This window comes from Alosa alosa, chromosome 7 (assembly GCF_017589495.1).
Source record: "Alosa alosa isolate M-15738 ecotype Scorff River chromosome 7, AALO_Geno_1.1, whole genome shotgun sequence".
In the NCBI taxonomy this organism is placed as follows: domain Eukaryota; kingdom Metazoa; phylum Chordata; class Actinopteri; order Clupeiformes; family Clupeidae; genus Alosa; species Alosa alosa.
The window spans coordinates 23,786,238-23,809,295 of NC_063195.1; the positions used below are offsets into that span (position 1 = coordinate 23,786,238).

The window sequence follows — 23,058 nt, forward strand, 5'->3', positions numbered from 1 at the left end:
ACGGTTAATTGCAGAAACAGGCAGAATTGCAGAAACAGAAATGTGAAGCAAAATGTCGTTACATACTTCCATTTCCGAAGCAATGAAGGCTGCTTATAACAGCTTAATATTGTGCATATTATTGAACATATATTAACATCGTGCTATTAATGTGGCTCAAACAAGGCTTGTGAACAAGAGCTGGGAAAAGAGCGTTATAGGGCATATGTTTCACTTTAAATGTTTGAGTTAACATTGTATTGTATCTTCAATTAAAACATTTCAATCAAATATATATATATATATATATATATATATATGGGCGAGCACTGAGAAAATACGTCGATTACCTAACAACTTGGAATTTCTTTTGTATCGGTATTTGGGTGGCTCTTAAAAGAGCCTTTGTTTCAAAGACTTGTAGGGACAGGTTTATTTGGACTTCTCAGTCTTTTTGGGCAGCAGCACAGCCTGAATATTAGGCAGCACACCACCCTGAGCGATGGTCACTCCGCCGAGTAGTTTGTTCAACTCCTCGTCGTTACGCACAGCCAGCTGCAGATGGCGGGGAATGATACGGGTCTTCTTGTTGTCACGGGCAGCGTTGCCGGCCAACTCCAGGATCTCAGCTGTCAGATACTCGAGTACAGCAGCCAAGTAGACCGGTGCACCAGCGCCAATGCGCTGAGCATAATTGCCTTTACGTAGCAGCCTGTGCACACGGCCGACGGGGAACTGCAGTCCAGCCCTAGATGAACGAGTCTTTGCCTTAGCTCTGGCCTTGCCGCCGGTTTTGCCTCTGCCGCTCATGTTTAAAGTAGGTGTTAGGAATGCGTCTGGATATCAAATGCTCACTTAAGGTCAGGCATGTCGTAGTATTCCACACCAGCGCGGGGTTACTCAGTGCCACAATTGGCTGACAACACAATGGTGAGAGCCAATCAAGATGTAGTTCGTTGCGGGACGTGAATTTGAATTCCATGTGGCGCGTAGCACTTCTCCCTATCAGTGCATTGTCTCCAATCAATAGATACCCATGGCATAGTAGAGAAGTAATATCCCAGTTTAAGTAAAGTTTCCGGATAAGGGGTTCAGTTTTATAGTCATAATCATATATTCTAGAGTTGAGCTGTTCTAGAATCTTTGGTCATAATAAACCAAGCTTCCTGTGGTGACTCACACTGTAGTTTTCCGAAAACTGTTACAATGTAGCAAACTGAAATGGTTGTGTTGCAAGATTTTGGATATTTTGTATAATGTTTGGAAACGAAACGTTGATCAGAATAACTGTTGTATGGAAAATAGGGCATATTGTATGACAACGTAGTAATCTACCGAATATAATACATTTTAAAATGTAATTCATGATCCATTAGTTCATTACCACTCACTGCTGTAATTTTGGCTTTTTTCGAAGTATGAGTTTATAGAGAGCATATCAGTCTATGGGCGTGAATGTATACAGACATGTGTTGGCCTAGTGGTGACTATTGGAAAAAAAGCATTAACAAAAAACTTTGGGTGGCTATTAGGAGTCCTTTGAAATCGACCAGAACATTTACTGCTTGGATGCCGCCTTTTTGGGTTTGACAACTTTAAGGTAGTGTCGCTGCTTTGGCGGTCTTGGGTTTATGACTCAGTGCATTTTTTATGTATTAAGGATCGGATCCGATTGCTGATTAACATTAATGACGTTAGTATAAGAACAAAAATACATCAGTTGTTTGGAATTACTTCTCAGAATATATGGGTGGCTCTTAAAAGAGCCGTTGGTTTTAAGACGTTAAGAAAACGCTTTACTTGGAGCTTGTGTACTTGGTGACGGCCTTTGTTCCTTCGGAGACCGCGTGCTTTGCAAGCTCACCGGGCAGAAGCAGACGCACAGCGGTCTGGATCTCCCTGGAAGTGATGGTGGAACGTTTGTTGTAATGAGCCAAACGGGAGGCCTCTCCACCAATGCGCTCAAAGATGTCATTCACGAAGGAGTTCATGATGCCCATGGCCTTGGAAGAGATACCGGTGTCGGGGTGAACCTGCTTCAGGACCTTGTACACGTAGATGGCATAACTCTCCTTCCTGGACTTTCTGCGTTTCTTGCCTCCTTTTCCAGCAGTCTTCGTCACTGCTTTCTTGGAGCCTTTCTTGGGCGCTGACTTTGCGGGTTCAGGCATGACGCAAAAAGAGAAGCGATCTCTGTTCAATGTAAGTTACGTTTTTGGTGCCCCGATTAAATACAACACCCTATGCAAATGATGAACGAAAGTCTCTGATCAGTCATTCCTCCCACACACACACCACGCCCCTTTCCAGAAACGAACGGCCCACACTAGCACCACCCACAAATCGTCAGTACGTAGCTTATACCCAGAGACTTTGGGCAGAGACATTCTAATGAGAAGACACAGCACCCGAAAAATCCTCCATAGTAACGCATGGGGTTAGTTTGTAACGCCAATATGGCAGTTGTCTACACATACCCAAAGTCCTTTTAGGCAAGTCCTCTTTCTCGGTGGCCATATTGCAATGCTTTTTGGGCACTTATCGGGCATCTATTTTGGCAGAAGTGCGCGTGCGCAAGGCATCATGACACCAATATTGCTCCAGTGGCGAGATCACAACACATGATTGGCACAATGTCTTCACGACACACCATATGATTGGCTCAATGTATTCACAACACAGCACATGATTGGCTCAATGTATTCACATGTTGACATTTTGCCGCTGAAGGGGTGTGATATGCGTAGACAACTGCCATATTGGCGTTACAAACTAACCCCATGCATTTATATCAAAGTCCTTTTAGGCAAGTCCCTCCACTCGGCGGCCATTTGACAACGCTTTTTGGGCACTCGTCGGGCATCCATTTTGGCAGAAATGCGCGTGCGCAAGGCTTCACGACACCAATCTTGCTCCAGCGGCGAGTTCACAACACATGATTGGCACGATGTCTTCACAACACACCATATGATTGGCTCAATGTATTCACATCACACCACATGATTGGCTCAATGTATTCACATGTCGACGTTTTGCCGAAGAAGGGGTGGGATATGTTACATTACATTACATTACATTACATTTGGCTGACGCTTTTTTAACCAAAGCGACTAACAACATGGTAAACAGTAAGTTTTAGAACAATTCTCACAATTTTAGGACAGTTTAAAAAAACATTAGAGTACAGTAAGAATAAGTGCGTCGGTGAGTGCTGTATTTTAACAGTTACTTGTCAGTTTAAAATGGCTGGTGAGTGCTAGGATCAGTAAGACTTGTTGTAAGTGTTGCTAGGAGAGTAGATGTTCTCTAAAGAGCTGGGTCTTCAGGAGTTTTTTGAAAGTGGAAAAGGATGTCCCTGCCCTTGTAGGAACTGGCAGTGTGTTCCACCAACGAGGAACAACAGATGAGAAAAGTTTGGATTGGCTTGAGCGTGCGGGTGGTAGAGCTAGACGTCGTTCGTCAGAGGAGCGCAGCGGTCTGGAGGTAGTGTAAGTCTGTATGAGGGCATTCAAGTAGGTGGGAGCAGAACCGGAGACTACTTTGTAGGCAAAGGTAGGATATGTGTAGACAACGGCCATATTGGCGTGACAAACTAGCCCCATGCATTTCTATGGAGTATTTTTTGAGTGCTGTGTCTCCACATTAGAAAGTCTCTGTTTATATGGAGGATTTTTTGAGTGCTATGTCTCCTCATTAGAAAGTCAAGGGATTTTCAAGAAATGTTCAAGAAAGACTCCTCTGTTTACTTTGCACTTAATTCATTTTCTTACATGTTATGATTTATGGTTTGTATGTTTATGTTTTTTTGTTAATATGAATACTCATTATTTTCATTGTTTCAATGTAGTGTTGATATACTGTAAAATAGTGTCTGCCAAATACCATAAACATAAACTACTATTACTAGGCCTCTACTACTGCTTCTACTATTACCAATAACTATACATCATATAAGTTAACTTCAAAGTATTTTATTCGAGCATACTTATCAAAACATACAGCTCAACTGAAATTCAAATTGCTATACATCAGGGCTCAACATTAACTTTTAAAAGTGGTTAAAATTGGTTGCCAGCTTTGCAACCAGGCATGAGATTTTGGTTTCAAAGCTAACCAAATCTGGTTGCCACTTGTAACAATTTGTAATCCAAGGGCAACCGGGCGAAACATATTTAAAACATTGCAATTGTATCCCATTTTGAAATAAGATTATAGAATTAATAGATTTGTTTAATGTATCCATTATTTACCAGGAAGATCCCATTGTGATACAATATCTTTTCTGCCAGAGAGTCCTTGCCAAGACTGGCAGCAAATAAAAGTTCCATAAATTCCAGAAATGGGTCATCATGTGTGTAAACATACTATTATATTCTACATAGACAATGAACATGACCTTTAGAGGAGTAATGGTGCTTTCCATATGAGTACTGGGAAGGTACATGCGACTTACGTATTGACTGCATTGGAGAGACTGGAGAACTTCACTGAGGCATACTCAACATCCTCCTCCTCCTCCTCTTCATCCTTCTGAGACTGCATGGCTGTAGCGTCCTGCACCGCCGCGTCCTTGTTTTTGGCCTTGAACTGGACACTGGCATACTGGACGTCATCTTCATTTTCCCCTGAGTCCACTCTGTCTCCCCCTGAGACCGCTTGGTCAGAGGTCCCGGCCGCTGCCGAGATGTCATCATACACATGAATGGAGTCTCCCTGTAGAGGGTGGAGAGATACTAGAGTACAGAGGAATGCGTACACCACAATCTTTGTAAAAAGCATTGGCATCTGTATCACCATAACTAGTTCGTCCTTGCAAATAAATTACAATGTCTGTGTAAGGGTGCGACAAGACAGGACGGTGTACTATCTTTTCATAAAAACACGGGCACTTTTCCGCTTGGAGTTGAACTTTTTTCAATTTGAAGCACTCAAGGCGCCTCCGCAAAAACACGAGGCGCATTAGTCACAAAAAACGCGAGGCGCACTGGGTGCATAAGCAGGGTGCAAAACGCTTAATGCAACATTAAACAACATAAAAAAAAAACGCGTCCTGTCTGATCATTCCCTAAGACTGGCTGACCTCTTCAGTGTCTTGCAAGCCCTCTCTCAGTAGTCTCATCTGTCCGTCATCCGATGTCCTTTGTGTGACCTCTGTTGATGCCTTCTTTTTCCTTTTTCTGAAATACACATCCCCCTGTCAAACATACAGTACTCATAGACAGTAGTGTGTGTCAACTAACAGCCTACATAGTATGCATTCATGTGAATATGTATGTGTAATTGATTTCAAAACTTAGGTTAAAACGTGAGCAAGCACACCTACAACAGACAATCCCAGTCACCAGAGTAAGAGCCACAACCAGTGCCACTCCCACTGCTATGAGGGGGAATACAGTCGGATGTGCGGTACCACCTGCGTGAAATTAAAAGAAAACAATACCAAAAAAGTCAAATCACTTGACCAACATATACAATCAATAATTTTCTCACAAAAATAAAGGCTTCCATGTTACATCACACCTCTTAAAATGACCTCTACCACGGTCGAGTTCTGGGAGCCCACTTCATTGAGTGCCTCACAGTGGTAAACTCCACCATCACCAGAGGCCAAAGTGAGGTTCAGATGTGGCCCAGGGCCTCTGAGAATGGTTTCAGTTCCACTGCTCTTGTACCAGGTGTAGGTAGACACAGGTGGGCTGGCATCACTGCTGCAGGTCAGAGTCATTGAACTGCCCTCAACTGTGTTACCAGAGGGAGTGACCGTTGCTGAGGTGTTCCTTGGGGCATCTGTTTCAAGGCAAAATAGGATCATCGGAGATCCACAAAGGCGTATATGTGTCATGCTGGCATTCTCTACTCTAGATGAGGCTAACTGAGCTTCACTCTGGGACTCGGTCGAACTGAAGTATTATTTGAGGCTCATTTTTAAAGTTCAAAACAAATTATATAATTAACTGAATGAGAACATTAATTATCATATAATTATTTTCATATATAACATTTTGCACATAACTTTTCAGCATTTCTTCCACCAGACAAACAACAACCCCATTACAGTACTCACAATAAATGTTCACCAGAAGATCAGAAGAATTCTTGTCCCCAACCTCATTCTCTGCCTGGCAGTAGTACCGTCCGCTGGTCTGAGAGCTGAGGTTGGTGATGCTGTACTTCTGTCCTGTTGCCACCTGTGCAGTTTTGTCTCCACTCCTCCTGTACCAGGTGTAGTTGTGCACTGGTGGGTTGGCATCACTGCTGCAGATCAGAGTCACTGAATCACCCTCCACTCTGTAACCAGAGGAACTGTCTGATGTTGATATATTCCTTGGGCCATCTGCATTTAAAAAACACAGTTGACATAGTTGATGTTGAACTAGTAAATGATACATTTCTGACACACACACACAAAAACTTGTGTTTAAACATACAGATATTACTGATCAAATATGCAGACAAACATGGAAATAGGCAGTCATACCAGAGACTTTCTAATGAAGAGACACAGCACTCAAAAAATCCTCCGTAGAAATGCATGGGGTAAGTTTGTAACGTTGTCTTCACATATCCCAGCTCTTCCGCGGCAAAACGTCGACATGTGAATACATTGAGCCAATCATGTGGTGTGTTGTGGATACATTGAGCCAATCATGTGGTTTGTTGTGAAGACATTGTGCCAATCATGATGTGATCTCGCCGCTGGAGCATGTTGATGTCGTGAAGCCTTGCGCACGCGCATTTCTGTCGAAATAGATGCCGGATAAGTGCCCAAAAAGCGTGGAGCTTGGAAGCGTGGAGGGATTTGCCTAAAAGGACTTTGGTCATACTCAACGGTAAACAAACAAACAAACAAACAAACAAATAAATAAATAAATAAATAAATAAACAAACCCCATGTACTCACACTGGACACTGAGGGTCACGTCAGGTGAGGGACGAGTCTCGTGTCCTTTAACTGCACAGGAGTAAGTGCCTGAGTCTCCACTGCTGACTGGGTTGAGGATCAGCTTGTTGTCTGTCGTGTGTTGCCTAGTAACAAGCTGTGTGTTCTGGTACCAGGTGTAGGTGGTGTTGGTGCTCAGACGGCAGGTGGTGCTGCAGGTTAGAGTCACACTCTGACCCTCTGTCACTGTGGCTGGACTCATCTCTACCAGCAGAGCTGAGAAATTAAATGAAAAGTTATACTGTCAATTATTCTGTTGTTGTTTTACAAAGATAAAATATTTCCTGACATTGGTGCAGAAAAAAAAATAGATTACCTGTGACGTACAGTTTGAAGGCTGATTGAGCAGTCCATCCAGTTGAATATGTTTCAAATCTGAATTTATATTCTCCTGTATCTCTGTATCTCAGATCTTTTATCATCAGGGTACAGTTCTTATATTTGTCACCCAGATATATTGAACGACTATATTCGTTAAAATACAGTGATATGTAATTTCTCTTCCAAATTGTGCTTTTGATTGTGTAATAACTGGGATATGTGTAGGAGCATCCAATGTCTACTGTTGAACCCAGAGGGGCACATTTGCTTTGCGTGGCATAGTTTACTCCCCAGGAGTCGAGACTACCTAAGGTGAAATCACAAACATGGCTTACTTGAGTCACACATTGGGATATGGCTGCACATTATGCACTTTCTTACAGTGGACTATTCCTAGCAAACCAACAATTCTCGTTTCAGCGTTTAATTCAGTATCATCCCTGAGATGCATCACAAAATAGATCTTTGTATGTGTGCTTATAAGTACCAATAAAACCAAACTATAACCATAACAACTCACAACGTTGGATATTATTTCAGCTTTATTCATTTACTCAGTAGCTTGTTGTTGTGTACACAATAAAGTGTAGAATGCAATTTGCAAAAGACTAAATGTGTGCTCATGAGGTCGCATGCTAAATAGACCACTCTACTCAACGGTGTATTGACTGTTATTATATGGTGACTGTCTTGGCCCCTTTGTCACAATATATCTTTGAACTGCCATGCTGCGCTATAAGTGGGAAATATGACAGACAGCTGACCCTGGGTGTGGTGAAGACACACTAAACTGCTAGAGGAAGCTGAAACCACAGCACCTTAGTATTAGTGAATACAGGATGTATTAGTGAATACAGGATGTATTAGTGAAAAGTTTCAAACCTGGATGGAAGAGCAGAATCAACACCAAACTAGTGAATACCACATGCATGACTGTACCATCCTGCATAAGAAAACAACAGAAGCTCATTTCAATCATAAAAGGTTTCCCAAATATACAAGAGGTTTCGTCAGTTACACCAAATGCTAAAAAAAGAGTGTGAGCGGAAGATGGTTATGTACCACATATTACAAGATGGGAAAACCAAAACTGCATTTTCACCTGATATATACATGCACGAAAGAAAGAAAGAAAGAAAGAAAGAAAGAAAGAAAGAAAAGAAAGAAAAATAATAACAGTTTTAGTCATATTTTGTACTTACTTACTGGTTGAAAGTGACTCTGGCTCTTAACAAAAAGTCTAAATGATCAACACAAGCCCTGTAGAAATCACAGGAGGAGGAACTGATTGTGTGTCAACATTCAGTTATCTACACACATCCTTCTTCTGTTGAAATAGAAACTGGCAGCAAATATTTCCAGTAGATGTATCTAGTGATAACATACTCATTCAATAGAAAAGGGGCCTGGCTGTCCCACATTTTATGCAGGTTGTTAAAAATTATATAAGATAGATAGATAGATAGATAGATAGATAGATAGATAGATAGATACTTTATTGATCCCCAAGGGGAAATTCAAGGTCTCAGTAGCATACAGACATCACACACACACATTCACTAACAGCAGAAAAAAGTAATTAAAAGTATATAATATAAAAAACACAACTAAGCAATAAGGACAGTAGAAGATAAAGAATATACTAAAATACAAATTATACTAAATAACACTTAATCTAAATCAATTCTAAAAACAGTATCCACATAGTGGGTGATTAATCAAGAGGTGCTTGCAATGACTGAGGCAGGGACTGAGCCTGTGATTCTCTGTGCATAGTAAGGTATAAGGTCCTCTGTGTGAGTGAGTGTCATGGTGATGGTGCAAATGAGTAAGTCCAACAGTGCAACAGTGCAAGAATAAAGTCTAGAGACCAGTGTAAAATAAATATGGACATATCAGAGAGTAGGCAAGGTAATATAAAAAAAAACTATAGAAAAAAATACATATATATATAAACTATATTAAGAAAAGGTATAAGTGTGGCCACAATCCGGCAGTGGCATGGAGGGAGGGGTTATGCATATGTGCTAATATAGCACGCAAACAGTGAGGCAGTAAGACAGTGGTAAAAAGTGGCTAGTGGACAGACAGTACCCAAATATGGAGAGGGTGGAGAGGCAGACAGACTATGCGGAGAAGTCTATCTCTCCTCTTCCCCATGGACGGATTATGAACTTTCGGGCCCCTGGGCCCAGATGTATTAAGGGCCCCCCACTAATTGTCGCATATGTGGAAGTGGGGTTTGGGGGTCCTCCCTCAGAAATTTTAAATTTGTTTGATGTGATTTCCTGTATTCTGGTGCATTTTGGGGATGGCCAATACTAAATTCAATCAGATTCATAGCCTACATCCTGATGTGTTGATATTGAGGCAATGATTTCATGCAAAGGCTTGGGCTTAAGGGCCCCCTGACCCCTTGGGCCCCTGGGCTTGGGCCCGGTAGGCCCGTCCAGTAATCCATCCCTGCTCTTCCCTTAAGTGAAGCATTGAACAGTTCAATGGCCCTGGGGACAAATGACTTCCTCAGTCTGTCTGTTGTGCAAGGCAGTGAGCGAGTCTCCAGCTGATCAGGCTCTTCTGCTTTACAATAGTGCTGTGGAGTGGATGACACTCATTGTCCAAGATGTTGATCAGTTTGTTCAGGGTCTTTTTGTCAGATATTGAAGTGATGCACTCCAGTTCATGTCAAAGTGAAAGCAAATTTCTACAAAGTAATTGTGGCTAATAGTCTCACAATAAGTGAAATGGAGATGGACTGAGTTCAGTGAATGTGTATAGTATAGTAATATAAAAACACCTGCGTCTTGAAAGTCCAGCCACTGGTCAATCAGTATTCCTGGCTATAAATCCACCATGAAGACAAAATAACACTCCAAACAACTCAAAGAAACAACTGAAATAAACGTTCACCAGAAGATCAGAAGAATTCTTGTCCCCAACCTTATTAAAAAATTATTCTGGCCTGAGAGCTGAGGTTGGTGATGCTGTACTTCTGTCCTGTTGCCACCTGCAGTTTTATCTCCACTCCTCCTGTACCAGGTGTAGTTGTGCACTGGTGGGTTGGCATCACTGCTGCCTGTCAGAGTCACTAAACTGCCCTCCACTATGTAACCATAACCAGAGGAACTGTCTGATGCTGATATATTATGCTGATTATGTACAAAATCTGCAAATCTGCCTAGAGCAGGCCTTCACCACAAACTGAGTGACCGTTCAAAAAGAATAATGCTGAGGGAGGCCAGCAAGGCACCTATGAAAACTCTGAAGAAGTTAAAAGCTTCAGCAGCTGTGATGGGAGAAACTATGCATACAACAACTTTTGCCCGAGTTCTTCACCAGTCAGTGCTCTATGGGTGAGTGGCAAAGCTCTTATTAAATCTCGACTTAAAATTCACCCAAAGGCATGTGGGAGGTCAAATGAAAGAAGGTTCGTTGGTCTGATGAGACCAAAATGTAGCTTTTTTGGCCATCAGACTAAATGCCATTTTTGGCGGACACCAAACACTGTGCATCACCAAAAACACACCATCCCTAATTTGAAGCATTTGATGATGGGAGCATCATGCTGTGGGGATAATTCTTGGCAGCAGGCCCTGAAAGGCTTGTAAAGGTACAAGTAAAATGAATTCAGCAAAATATATGGAAATCCAGGAGGACAATCTGATTCAAAGTTTTCTGATTGAAAACTACAACTTGGGTGGAGATTTACTTTGCAACAAAACAATAAGCCAAAGCATACAGCAAAAATTACACAGAAACACAATAAGATGAATGTTCTGGAGAAGCTGTGTCAACGCCCAGACCTCAATCCTATAGAAAAGCTGTGGCTGGACTTCAAAAGGGCTGTTCACACCCGATCCCCTTCCAACCTGACAGAGCTTGAGCAGTTTCGCAAAATAAAATTGCAGTATCAAGATGTACAAGCCTAACTGAGACCTATCCACGCAGACTCTGGCTCCATTGCTCTAATCAAAGCTGCATCTAAATGCTGACTTGAAGGGGGTGAATATTTATGCAATTGTTTATTTTGCATTATATATTTTTAATTAATTAATATTACTTTGTATAAATCTGCTTTCACTTTGACATTAAAGAGGGGATTCTAGTATATTATTGTAAAAAAGGTCAAATTAAATTGATCAAGATTCCATTTATAAAAGCAGTAAAAGTGGAAATATCCATGGGGGTGAATACTTAGGCACTGTACATCCTTGTTGCACATTTGGACTTGAACGGCCTGCATTTGACTCTTAGTAGACATCTTGTTATGGCCAGCTACAGTACACTGACCACAAGAGAAATAACAAAAGGTCAACAGGGCTCGTTGGAAATGCTGCGGAGGTTTTATGTTTTATGGGCACCATCCACCCATGATACGTCCCTTCTGTAGAGTAAAAGCAAAGTAGCACTACATGCCGTAACACATCTGAAAATCAGGGGAAGGGGTACAGTCAGAAAACCAAGATGACATTCAGACTCACAAGTGGCAGTGAAAGAAGTCAGCAGGTTTAGGATACTGTAAGTCGTCCACAGAAGTCTACGACCACCTATCTCCCAAGATGTGACAGCGTCAGCTAAACAAACTTGTGTTTCAATAACAGTGAGTGAAATCATTCTCATCTTCCAAGACTAAATTGGACAATGGAGGTTATTCTGCTACTGGAGAAGAGAGAATAGGAGAGAATGTCTAACTAGACTGCATTTCCGGCAGGAACTGCGAAAGTGTGCTTGCCCTGGTCCGGTCACCAACGTGAGCAGACAGTGACATACGCTATGCTGAACCTGGCTTGATCCAAGCATTCTAACAGTGCCTTTCAGTGTTGGAGCAGTGGCAATACCTCAAAAGCTCTATTCAACTATTGCCTTGCGGGTTGAATGCGATTCGTTGGATTTTACCTTTGGCCTGCCTTTGAATTTAGCTTCTATGACTGAGATCAAATCAATAAAATAAAATGACAGCAGTGATTGGCTGCAAAATAAATAATGTCACGTGTCTTTTAGCCTCTCAAACTGGGCTATCAGGTAACCTACAGAGGAATTGAAATTATGAAATATGACCAAGGCATTAAAAAGCTACTTGTTTGTCAGGATACTTTTTTCACTGATTTATTTTTAAAAAAATATGAGCTATGAGTGTGAATGTTATATATTCCATCCCACAAATTATGTTTTACTGGTTTATTTGACAAATAATCTATATGGATTTGCTCTATAAAGACCGTATGTCTGTTTGGGATTGTTTTGTGAGCCTGGGGTTGTTTTGAGAGCCTATTGATGTAGCCTCTCAGAATAAAGGAATACTTCATATTACTCTAAACCACCGTCTGTAAATCAACTGTATACTACTGTCTACATTGCACTATATTTCTTGATCTGTCTCTGTATGTTTCATCACCTTTCTATACTTTGCCTCACATTGCAACACAGCTCAGATCTTTGGTTGCTATGAAGGCCAGTCGTTCTAAATGGATGGTTGCTATGGCCAAAGGCCAGTTCTATCTCTGCCGTTGTCAAGCGGGCATATCGTAGAATTTTGATTAACCTTATCTTATTTAAAAACATCTCTATTTTACTTATCCCACTTCCATACAGTGGGTCCCATTAAGAAGTGGCCACTTCATTCAAGGCTTACCGTGATTCACACAGCAGCATTAATAAATTAATCTGTCACCATATGCCTATGCTTACGTTTGCAAAGAAAACATTTTAATTTGATCCACATGAAACGTTACATTTCATGTACATGTTGACAATGAGTAGGCTAGTTTTGGTTGTTGGTGGTGTTATTGCATCCCTTAGTTATGCCTACAATGCAAGTTCCTCGCGATTGGAAGCTCCTGTAGACAATAGTAGACGCATTTCAAAAAACATCGCGTTAGGAGTCCTTGCCACTTCTTTTAAGCCGTCACAGACGTAGGTGCTACTTTTAGGGCTAAAGTGTTTTCGTGAATTACTGTTAGTAAAAAAATAGCAGTCCTAAAGTTACACGTGACGAAGTTACGAGTGCAAGCATCTCATATCAAATGACCATGGCATTACGCTAAACAACATAAATCCCAATTAGCAACATAGCACTACATCTCCTCCTCCCTATAGCTAGCCACACAAGAAATTAATGATGCTAAATCTCTGCTTAGCATGCTTCTCCGCTTAGCATTCTAATAACAGAAGGGGCACATTTATGTTGACCACTACAACATGACTCATTATGTCTGTAACGTTAACTGTATAAAACACTTACTTTCATAAAGGGCGACACCATCCAGCACATGGAAACCGATATTTTAGGTTCTTGGCCACAAACTCAAAGCGTGTCTCTCTGACTCCCTGTTCTAGAATCTTTGCTCTGAAGGCTGTGTTGCTAAGGCAACATCAAATAAACGAAATGATAGTCTTTCAGTATTAAATGTGTATGCGTGTGATTCGAATGGATGTGTGTGGTTTGCAATTAGAATAAACAAGAAATAACATTTCCAATAATTTCCCATGATAAATTACATAATATTTGCACCTTCCTTACTTGGGAATCTCACACCGTATTTCAAGTAGGCTACACTAGTGAAATGTAATACAAACGTTGCCACCTAGCGTTCAGATAGTTCTAGGCTATTTAACATTAGCGTGACATTGATTGTTTTATTCTTTTCGTCAACTCCATGCTTTTAGGAAAACAATCTTTTTATCATAGTACCCTCTTCAATGAGCGATTACCAGCTTGTTTTTGTAACAGAGATAGCTGTTTATTATCCCTAGGTTTACAGAAACACCTATTCATATTAATATGTAGCCTATGGAGTGCTGCCGACCACTGTTCATTACGGCCCAGAATGCCTTGCATGTCTTTACAACAAAACAACACAGTAAAACCTAAATGCCCGTAAACATATGCATTTGCATACTTGTAACATTTTTAATAATACTCTCCCATCATGATATTTAACAATAATGAAAAATTTAATTTGAATACCGTCAATGTGAAAAAAACTCTATTATGTAAGCTATATATAGCTACTGTTCTCCTTGCTGTTTCAGTTCGTAAGTCCATACTATCCCATGGCAGAGCAAGGATTTCATGATTGGGCAAGGTTGCCTAGAGACATTGAGCATACTTGGAAGGCATTGTAAAGGGATAAAAGGTGAATGGTGGGAGTTACCAAATACCTGTGGGTGGTTTGCCAAAATGATGGAAACTTTTGGAATATTTCTTTTTTTTTTAGCTTATGCACCCTCACACTGGAGTCCCCAGTTCATATACAAAATTTGGTATCGATATGTGACAGTGTTCCTGAGATATGGCGACTTCCTGTTTGAACTTCGCCGCCGATTTCGTTTGGCTGTGACGGGCAAACGCTTTTGAAAAAATCAAAAATCCTTCCGGTAACTTTTGTGAGGCTTGGTCCAAGGATAATGTACGTCAAGTTTCGTGGCGTTCGGATCAAATTGTGACCTGTGAAAATTTAGTTTCGCTTTTCTGTTCAATCCAATATGGCGGACGAATGGCACGCCCACCTGGCGTCATCTTAGCGACCAACTTACACGGTACTGACGGACGTTTTAAAAGTTGGAACGGTGTCTCTGTCTCAAAGGGCCTAGGCGCTAGGGCTGACAAAAAATTAGGGAGACGGGAAAAATAATAATAATAAAACTTAAGAAGAACAATAAGTGTGCTGCTTTGCAAGCACACTTAATAAGGGGAACTGAACTGGTTGCAGTTCCTTCTCTGTTTCACGTGAGGGCGCTCGTTCACAAGTGCAGAATGAATGGAGGTCTATGGAGCTGTACCCCTCAAAATCCACTTTTCTCGGGATATAATTTTTTGGCAAGTAATTTGAATATTATATTCGAAAGGGGAGGCAAAGAAAATACACTTGGTTGAGTATTATATTTTTTAAAGTCACTTAATTGTTCTAAAAAGCCTTTCAAATGTGTCAATGACGTCATTCATTAGCACAATGCTAGCGTGTTATGGGCAACAACGACCCAACCTGCAAGAAATCAAAAGGGCTTAAGTACTAGTTCATTCAACTTTTGACCTATAACCCATGTTGAACTTATACAAACTACAATCAAATCTGAGATTTCTCAACGACAATCAGGTGAAAGAGACAAATTTAGCCGTCTAGCTTTATTGACTCCCATTCATTTTTTGCACTCATGGCGATCGCCCCCAGTGGAATTCTGGTGGAACTGCAACCAAAATTCGGTACAATGGGACTTAATACGGAGTGGCCAGGCTCTCCGTAGACGGGCTCTGGTAGTACCCTTAACTTGTGAAGACCAGCCCACAAGCGTGGATGCATGTTTAAAGCAGCACTATGTAGGTTTGTATGCTTTTGCAGGAAGATATTTTAACACCTTCAGAGTCATTTTCACATGAAGGAGAGATGAACACAATTGTCATTTTCAGTATGTTGTTTTGCACTGCTTTGCACACTTCTGTATCATAATTTACAGTAGTGCTCTACTACAGTATTATGATTTACAGTAGTACACATACTACTGTATCTTTATTTACAGTACTTACTACTACTGTTTTATCATTTCAGCTGAAGTGCCCTTGAGCAAGGCGCCTAACCCCTCACTGCTCCCCGAGCGCCGCTGTTGATGCAGGCAGCTCACTGCGCCGGGATTAGTGTGTGCTTCACCTCACTGTGTGTACACTGTGTGCTGTGTGTGTTTCACTAATTCACGGATTGGGCTAAATGCAGAGACCAAATTTCCCTCACGGGATCAAAAGAGTATATATACTTATATATACTTATTTGCAGTAATGCTACAGCATTTATTCCTACAATATTATTTTATATATTAAAAACACACATTAACCAGTATGTATGTGAAAATAATATAATTTTATTAAAAAACCTCATCAATACAAATATAATGGCAACCATAGACAAACTAACTGTAAAACAACATGACTGTCTTTATGGTATTAGCCAACAATTTCTGCACACACATGGGAGAGCAGGGCATGCATCATCTTAGCTAACCAGGGAATAGATGACTACAATCAGGACCCCCCACACACACACACAAACAGGGAACAGGACAGTTGAAATGGCCAGTGTTTGCATCTATATAATGGCCATTATAGATACAATTTGCAATTGCAGAGAGGTCTTGCCGTTGCCTAGGATAGCTGAGCCATCAGAAGTCAGGTGCATTAATCAACTAGATAGCCTACGCAAATTGCGAAGCCAGAGAAAAATGTGATGTGTCAATCAAAGTCAATTTAGAATCAAAGTTTCCTTATGTAATTTTCACAGTAGCCATATGAGTTGAGTGGATGAAATAATAGGCCAAGCAGTCTTAAGGAATTGATGAGAGGCAAATAAAGGCAGCCCATTTTAGATTGAATAGGTGCAATTAATACATGCAGAGTAGAGAAGCCTAGGCAAGCTTAGCAATAGAGTCATAAAAGCAACTAGAGATGCAATTTGCAATTGCAGAGAGGTCATGCCGTTGCCTAGGCTATCTGAGCCATCAGAAGTCAGGTGCATTACACTGTAAAAAGTTTAACGTAAAATTTACAGCAACTTGCTGGCAGCAAATAACCAGTAAGTTGCTGTATTTCACTCTACAGTACACCTACTGTATATGAAATCACAGTACCTATGTCTGATACTGTAAATGCAAACAACAGTACTACTACTAGTGCTGTAATGTATACAGTATTGAATTGTCTACCGTATTTTTAATCACAGTACTTATGGATAATACTGTAACAAAGTACAGTAGTAATACCAGTGCTGTAAAGTTATTTTGGGAAATTCATATCCTGCTTTATCTACAGCCAGGATAAATTTGGCTAGGTCTAGGTATGGTTTAGGCTACACAAACTTGCATAAATAACCATTGACAACTTGTTATCAGTTTGAAAAGCAGGTGAATTATTCACTCTTTTTCGTTTAGAAATTCTCATGTGCTGCATCCATTGACCAACGGTTGCAGTCAGCCTGATCCACCACCAGTAGCAGAGTGAAGCAGCACCTAGAAGAAAAAAAGATAAACAGTGTTAGATACAAATTTTCAACTGAAACTGAAGGCTACTTACATATATTCTATGGAGGATTTTTTGAGTGCTGTGTCTCCTCATTAGAAAGTCTCTGACAGCACTCAAAAAATCCTCCATAGAAATGCATGGGGTTAGTTTGTAACGCCAGCCGTTGTCTACACATATCCCACCCCTTCCTCGGCAAAACGTCGACATGTGAATACATTGAGCCAATCATGTGGTGTGATGTGAATACATTGAGCCAATCATATGGTGTGTTGTGAAGACATCGTGCCAATCATGTGTTGTGAACTTGCAGCTGGAGCAAGGTTGGTGTCGTCAGAGAATGTCTAATAAGGGGAGAACCGCCACTCTCGGGAAACTTCCGGTTTCTGAACTGGTTGCAGTTCCTGTTCTGGTTCCACATGAGGGCGCTCACGAATAAGTGCAGAATAAATGGAGGTCTATGGAGCTGTACCCCTCAAATCCACTTTTCTCAGGATATCATTTTTTGCCCAGAAATTTGAATGTTGCATGCAAAAGAGGGGGCACAGAAAATACACACCGCTGAGTATTATATTTTTTGAGTCACTTCTTTGTTCTAAAAAGCCTTTCAAATGCGTCAATGACATCATTCATTAGCAGAAAGCTAGTGTGTTGTGGGCAACAACGACCCAACCTGTAAGAAATCGAAAGGACGTAAGTACTCGTTCATTGAACTTTTGACCTATAATCCATATTGATCTTGCAGAAACCACAATCCAATCTTCGATTTTTCAACGACAACCAGGTGAAAGAGACACATTTAGCCGATCTAGCTCCATAGACCCCATTGTTTTGCACTTATTAAGTGATCGCCCTAGCGGAACTGCAGCAGATTGCAGGTACAATGGAGTTAATAGGGGTGATCCGGCTCTCCGTAAACGGGCTCTGGTGTCGTGAAGCCTTGCACACGCGTATTTCTGCTGAATAGGATGCCCGATGAGTGCCCAAAAAGCGTTGCAATATGGCCGCCGAGTGAAGGGACTTGCCTAAAAGGACTTTGGTATTACCAGAGACTTTCTAATGTGGAGACACAGCACTCAAAAAATACTCCATAGAAATGCATAGGGCTAGTTTGTCACGCCAATATGGCGTTGTCTCTACACATATCCACCCCTTCCTCGGCAAAGCGTCGACATGTGAATACATTGAGCCAATCATGTGGTGTGATGTGAATACATTTAGCCAATCATATGGTGTGTTGTGAAGACATCGTGCCAATCATGTGTTGTGATCTTGCCGCTGGAGCAAGATTGGTGTCATGAAGCCTTCACGCCGCAGTTCTGCCAAAGACTGTACCCGATGAGTGCCCATAAAACGTTGGTATATGGCCGCCGAGTGGAGGGACTTGCCTAAAAGGACTTTGGTACTACTAGTGGCATCAATGAGGGAACTACCATGTCTCTTAGTTTAAAGGAATTGATGAGAAGCACAGAGGGGAAGCCCATTTTAGATTGAATTCAGATGCTTTCAATCAATGTAGAGTAGCCTAGGCGAGCTGAGCAAGAGTTATGAAGGTTAAAAGGCTCTACAAGTGTTGACAATTCAATTTAGTTAGATTGAGTTCAATTGAGTTCAATTAGTTTCAACGATGTCCTTTGGCAATGATCAGTGATCTTTGCCAATGATCAGTGAGCTACACACACTGTAAAAAATAACATGGCAATTTAGTTGTTTCAAGTCTGTTTCTTATGTTGATACAACTTAAGTCTATTGAAATTGTCCAAACAAAAAGAAATACTAAGTTTTTACTGGCACAACTTCATTCTAAGTTAAATGAACAAGCATGTTGTTGTTTCAACCAAAATACGAAAGTTAACACAACTAGCCCTACACAGAGCCGTATGCACTATACTGCCACCTATTGGCAAATCTATTCGCGTCACCACCTGCCTTTTCCAAAGGAAAGCACATGGAGAAAGTTGAACTTGCATCCAACGTAATCCTTTGCCACCCAATGCTTGTGGTGAGTAAACTTAAGAACACAGACACTTAATGAATATAACTAGTCCTATATTATTTAATATAACCGTTAGATTAGTGGATATTATTGCTGAGCGGAATATTTTATAGCATCTAGGATTGCTAGTCATAGCAGTAAAAGCTAGCTACCAACTAATGGATAGTCTAGAGAATATGTATTTCCTCTATCCTTTAGTTTTTCCCCTAATGTGCAAAATCAGTTAAGGAGGTGTTTTTTTGTCTAAGCTAAGTAAGTCAAATGGTTAGCTAGCTATTTAATGTTTTCTGTAATGGTTAGCTAACTTATGCTTGCCCGGACGATCAGCCATGCAGTTAGTTTTTTCGTCCTTGCAAGCTTATGTTTCTTTACCTTGAAATTGAAGTACAATTCAGTGTGGTAAGAAAAGAGTAAAATAATGTTGTGAAAGTTGTTGTAGAAGTTGTACTGTTGGTTATTAAGTGTGCTTGCAAAGCAGCACACTTATTGTTCTTCTTAAGTTTTCTTCTTAATATTATTATTATTCCCGTCTCCTAATTTTTTCCAGCTCCTGTGCCTAGGCCCTTTGGAGACAGGGACCCTTTTAACTTTAAAGCGTCGGGCAGTACCGGTGTAACTTGCTCGAGAAGATGACGCGTCAAGTGGAGCGGTATTCGTTAGATCCGCCATATTGGATTGAATAGAAAGCTTAAAACTAAATTTTCACAGGTCTAAATTTGGTCGAGCATGCCAATAAACTTGGCATTACATTATCATTGGACCAAGCCTCACAAAAGTTACTAGAAGGATTTTTTGATTTGCCAGCGTTTGCTTTCGTCACAGCCAAAGCGAAATCGGGGTTAAGCTCGAAACAGGAAGTGAATCCATATCTCAGGAACACTGTCACATATCGATACCAAATTTTGTATATGAACTGGGGACTCCAATGTGAGGGTGCATAAGCTAAAAAAAAAAGAAGTATTCCAAAAGTTTCCATCATTTTGCAAACCACCCACAGGTATTTGGTAACTCTCACCATTCACCTTTGCACCATTCACCTTCTATCACAACGCCTTCCAAGTATGCTCAATGCCTCTGGGTAGCCACAATTTCTCCAGGCAATCTTGCCCAATCATGAAATCCTTGCTCTGCCATGGGATAGTATGGACTTACAAACTGAAATAGCAAGGGGAACAGTAGCTGTATATAGTTGAGTTGTTTTCACATTGATGGTATTCAAATTATTTTTTTCATTATTGTTAAATATCATGATGGGAGAGTATTATTAAAAATGTTACAAGTATGCAAATGCATATGTTTACGGGCATTTAGGTTTTACTGTGTTGTTTTGTTGTAAAGACATGCAAGGCATTCTGGGCCGTAATGAACTGTGGTCGGCAGCACTCCATAGGCTACGTATTAATAGGTGTTTCTGTAAACCTAGGGACAATAAACAGCTATCTCTGTTACAAGCATGGAGTTGACGAAAGAATAAGCAAGCAATGTCACGTTAATGTTAAATACATCTTTACGTCTACATGACATTTCAACTTTATTCTCGAAATGTCGAGTTTCGAGAATAACATGTCGACTCGACATGTTGACTTTAAAGTCGACATGTCGACATTAAAGTCAACATGTCGAGTTTAATCTCGCCATGGCAAAAATATTTGTTGTCTTCATGTGTGGCCCTAATACTCCGTCGTACTAAGCGGAGAAGCATGCTAAGCAGAGATTTAACATTATTAATTTCTTGTGTGGCTAGAAGCTAGGGAGGAGATGTTGCTGTATGGGATTTATGTTGCTTAGCGTGATGCCATGGTCATTTGATATGATATGCTTGTTCTCGTAACTTTAGGACTCCTTTTTTTTTTTTTACTAAGAGTAATTCGGGAAGCATTTTAGCCCTAAAAGTAGCGCCTGAGTCTGTGACAGCTTAAAAGAAGTCGCGAAGACTCCTAACTCACTAAGACCGAACATTTATTTGTTTATTGTCCGATTTATTGTGGTGGCATTTCACGTCACGATGTTTTGAAATGCATCTAGGAGCTAACAATCGCGAGGGAACAATTTTGCATGTTAGGCATAACTAAGGGATGCAGTAACCCCACCAACAACAACCAAAACTAGCCTACTCATTGTCAACATGTACATTAAATGTAACGTTTCATTGTGAATCAAATTAAAATGTTCTCCTCCTTGCAAACGTTGGCATAGGCATATGGTGACAGATTAATTTAATAATGTTGCTGCGTGGATCACGGTAAGTGTGAATGAAGTGGCCACTTCTTAATAGGAGTCACTGTATGGAAGTAGGCTAAGTAAAATAGAGATGCTTCAAATAAGATAAGGTTAGGATATGCCCGCTTGACAACGGCAGAGATAGAACTGGCCTTTGGCCATAGCAACCATCCATTTAGAACGACTGGCCTTCATAGCAACCAAAGATCTTAGCTGTGATTCATGTAGCCTACAGTATGCATTCAATGTGATGCAAAGTATAGAAAGGTGATGAAATATACAGAGACAGGTCAAGAAATATAGTGCAATGTAGACAGTAGTATACAGTTGATTTACAGAAGGTGGTTTAGAGTAATATGAATTAAATATAAATATGTGCAGTGTATTAGCAGTTACCTCATACAATAAGTAGAATAATGTATGTAGATGTAGCAGTAACAGTATAATAGTAGAAATAATAATATAGATATGTGCAGTGTATTAACAGAATATAATAAAACAGAATAATTATGGATATTCAATATGACAAATATATAACAGATATGTACATAACATACAGCTATGTGCAGTGTGGAAACAGTGTCATTGTCTATGTGCAGGATGAATAGTATGAAGATCAGTAGAATAACTATGTATAAATGTAATTACAGTAGGCCTATGTACATTTGTAAATAAATAGAAAACTATGGGTGAGAGGGATAAATTAATTTTATTTAATCGTAAAAGTAAATTGCATTAAATTAAATTGCAATTAAAAATCTTTCCAGTAGGCTTTAATGTCACGCAAAAAGTACAACCAAAGCTGAGCTTGATCAACTTCAACGTCTAAAGAACCAGAACTTGAGTGTAGTTTTTTGCTGGGTCCCAGGCCATGTTGGTCTGAGGGGAAATGAGAAAGCGGACAGTGCTGCTAAGCAAGCCCTCAATGAAGAAGTCACAGAATGTCAAATCCGTGCCCCAGACCTTAAACCTATACTGAACTCTTACATCACAGATAAGTGGCAATCTGAATGGGATTAATGTACCAACATCAAGCAAGGAATGGGAATTTTGGCACATTTTCATGATCCACTGGGTCGTTATGGGCCACAAAAATTTACTCCTATTGTGGCTATTTGAGACATGCGTTCATGAGTATTCAGCTACATTTAATGAGTTAAGTAAAATACATTCACACACAAAAAAACCCATCACTAATGTTGTGGACACTACTTTATTCTGAGATACATCAATAGGCTCTCAAAACAATCCTAAACAGACATAAGGTCTTTATAGAGCAAATCCATATAGATTATTTGTCAAATAAACCAGTAAAACAAATTTTTAAAATAAATCAGTGAAAAAGTATCCTGACAAACAAGCAGCATTTGAATTCCTTAGTCATATTTCATCATTTCAATTCTTCTAGGTTACCCGATAGCCCAGTTTGAGAGGTGCAAGACCCGTGACATTATTTATTTTTGCAGCTAATCAATGCTGTTGTTTTATTTTATTGATTTGATCTTAGTCGTAGAAGCTAAATTCAAAGGCAGGCCACAGGTAAAATCCAACAAACCGCATTCACCCTGCAAGCCAATAGTTGAATAGCCCTCTCCTAGA

At 40.4% G+C, this 23,058-nt stretch overlaps 3 protein-coding genes across 4 annotated transcripts; all 3 read right to left on the minus strand.

Moving 5' to 3' along the window:
• Window positions 1-411: 411 nt before the first annotated feature.
• LOC125298533 (histone H2A-like) lies at window positions 412-1,026 on the minus strand. The gene has a single exon (XM_048249318.1). The coding sequence runs from the start codon at window positions 787-789 to the stop codon at window positions 412-414; it is 378 nt and encodes a 125-aa protein (XP_048105275.1). The 5' UTR covers window positions 790-1,026.
• A 749-nt stretch (window positions 1,027-1,775) lies between these two features.
• On the minus strand, window positions 1,776-4,489 carry LOC125298538 (histone H2B-like). 2 transcript variants are annotated; one of them, XM_048249324.1, is made up of 2 exons: window positions 4,433-4,489; window positions 1,776-2,128 (listed from the first exon to the last, which is right to left on the minus strand). In XM_048249324.1, the coding sequence occupies exons 1-2, from the start codon at window positions 4,443-4,445 to the stop codon at window positions 1,776-1,778; spliced, it is 366 nt and encodes a 121-aa protein (XP_048105281.1). In that variant the 5' UTR covers window positions 4,446-4,489. The 2 variants fall into 2 exon arrangements, with proteins under 2 accessions (XP_048105281.1, XP_048105279.1); XM_048249322.1 differs by lacking the exon at window positions 4,433-4,489 and having other exon boundaries at window positions 1,776-2,150.
• Window positions 4,490-5,068: 579 nt separating this feature from the next.
• On the minus strand, window positions 5,069-8,336 carry LOC125298500 (sialoadhesin-like). The gene is made up of 7 exons (XM_048249272.1): window positions 8,123-8,336; window positions 7,236-7,547; window positions 6,881-7,135; window positions 6,044-6,313; window positions 5,500-5,766; window positions 5,303-5,392; window positions 5,069-5,156 (listed from the first exon to the last, which is right to left on the minus strand). Coding segments are annotated over exons 1-7 (1,293 nt in total). The 5' UTR covers window positions 8,220-8,336; the 3' UTR covers window positions 5,069-5,154.
• Window positions 8,337-23,058: the final 14,722 nt, after the last annotated feature.

Bases quoted from the DNA above. Each gene is read 5' to 3' on its own strand.
- LOC125298500 (XM_048249272.1), bottom strand. From the start codon at position 8,219: ATGATTGAAATGAGCTTCTGTTGTTTTCTTATGCAGGATGGTACAGTC. The intron at 7,548-8,122 runs GTTTGAAACTTT...ATTTCACCTTAG, and splicing joins GATTCTGCTCTTCCATCCAG to GTAGTCTCGACTCCTGGGGA. The intron at 5,767-6,043 runs GTGAGTACTGTA...GCCTTGAAACAG, and splicing joins TCTTCTGGTGAACATTTATT to ATGCCCCAAGGAACACCTCA.
- LOC125298538 (XM_048249322.1), bottom strand. From the start codon at position 2,150: ATGCCTGAACCCGCAAAGTCAGCGCCCAAGAAAGGCTCCAAGAAAGCA.
- LOC125298533 (XM_048249318.1), bottom strand. From the start codon at position 789: ATGAGCGGCAGAGGCAAAACCGGCGGCAAGGCCAGAGCTAAGGCAAAG.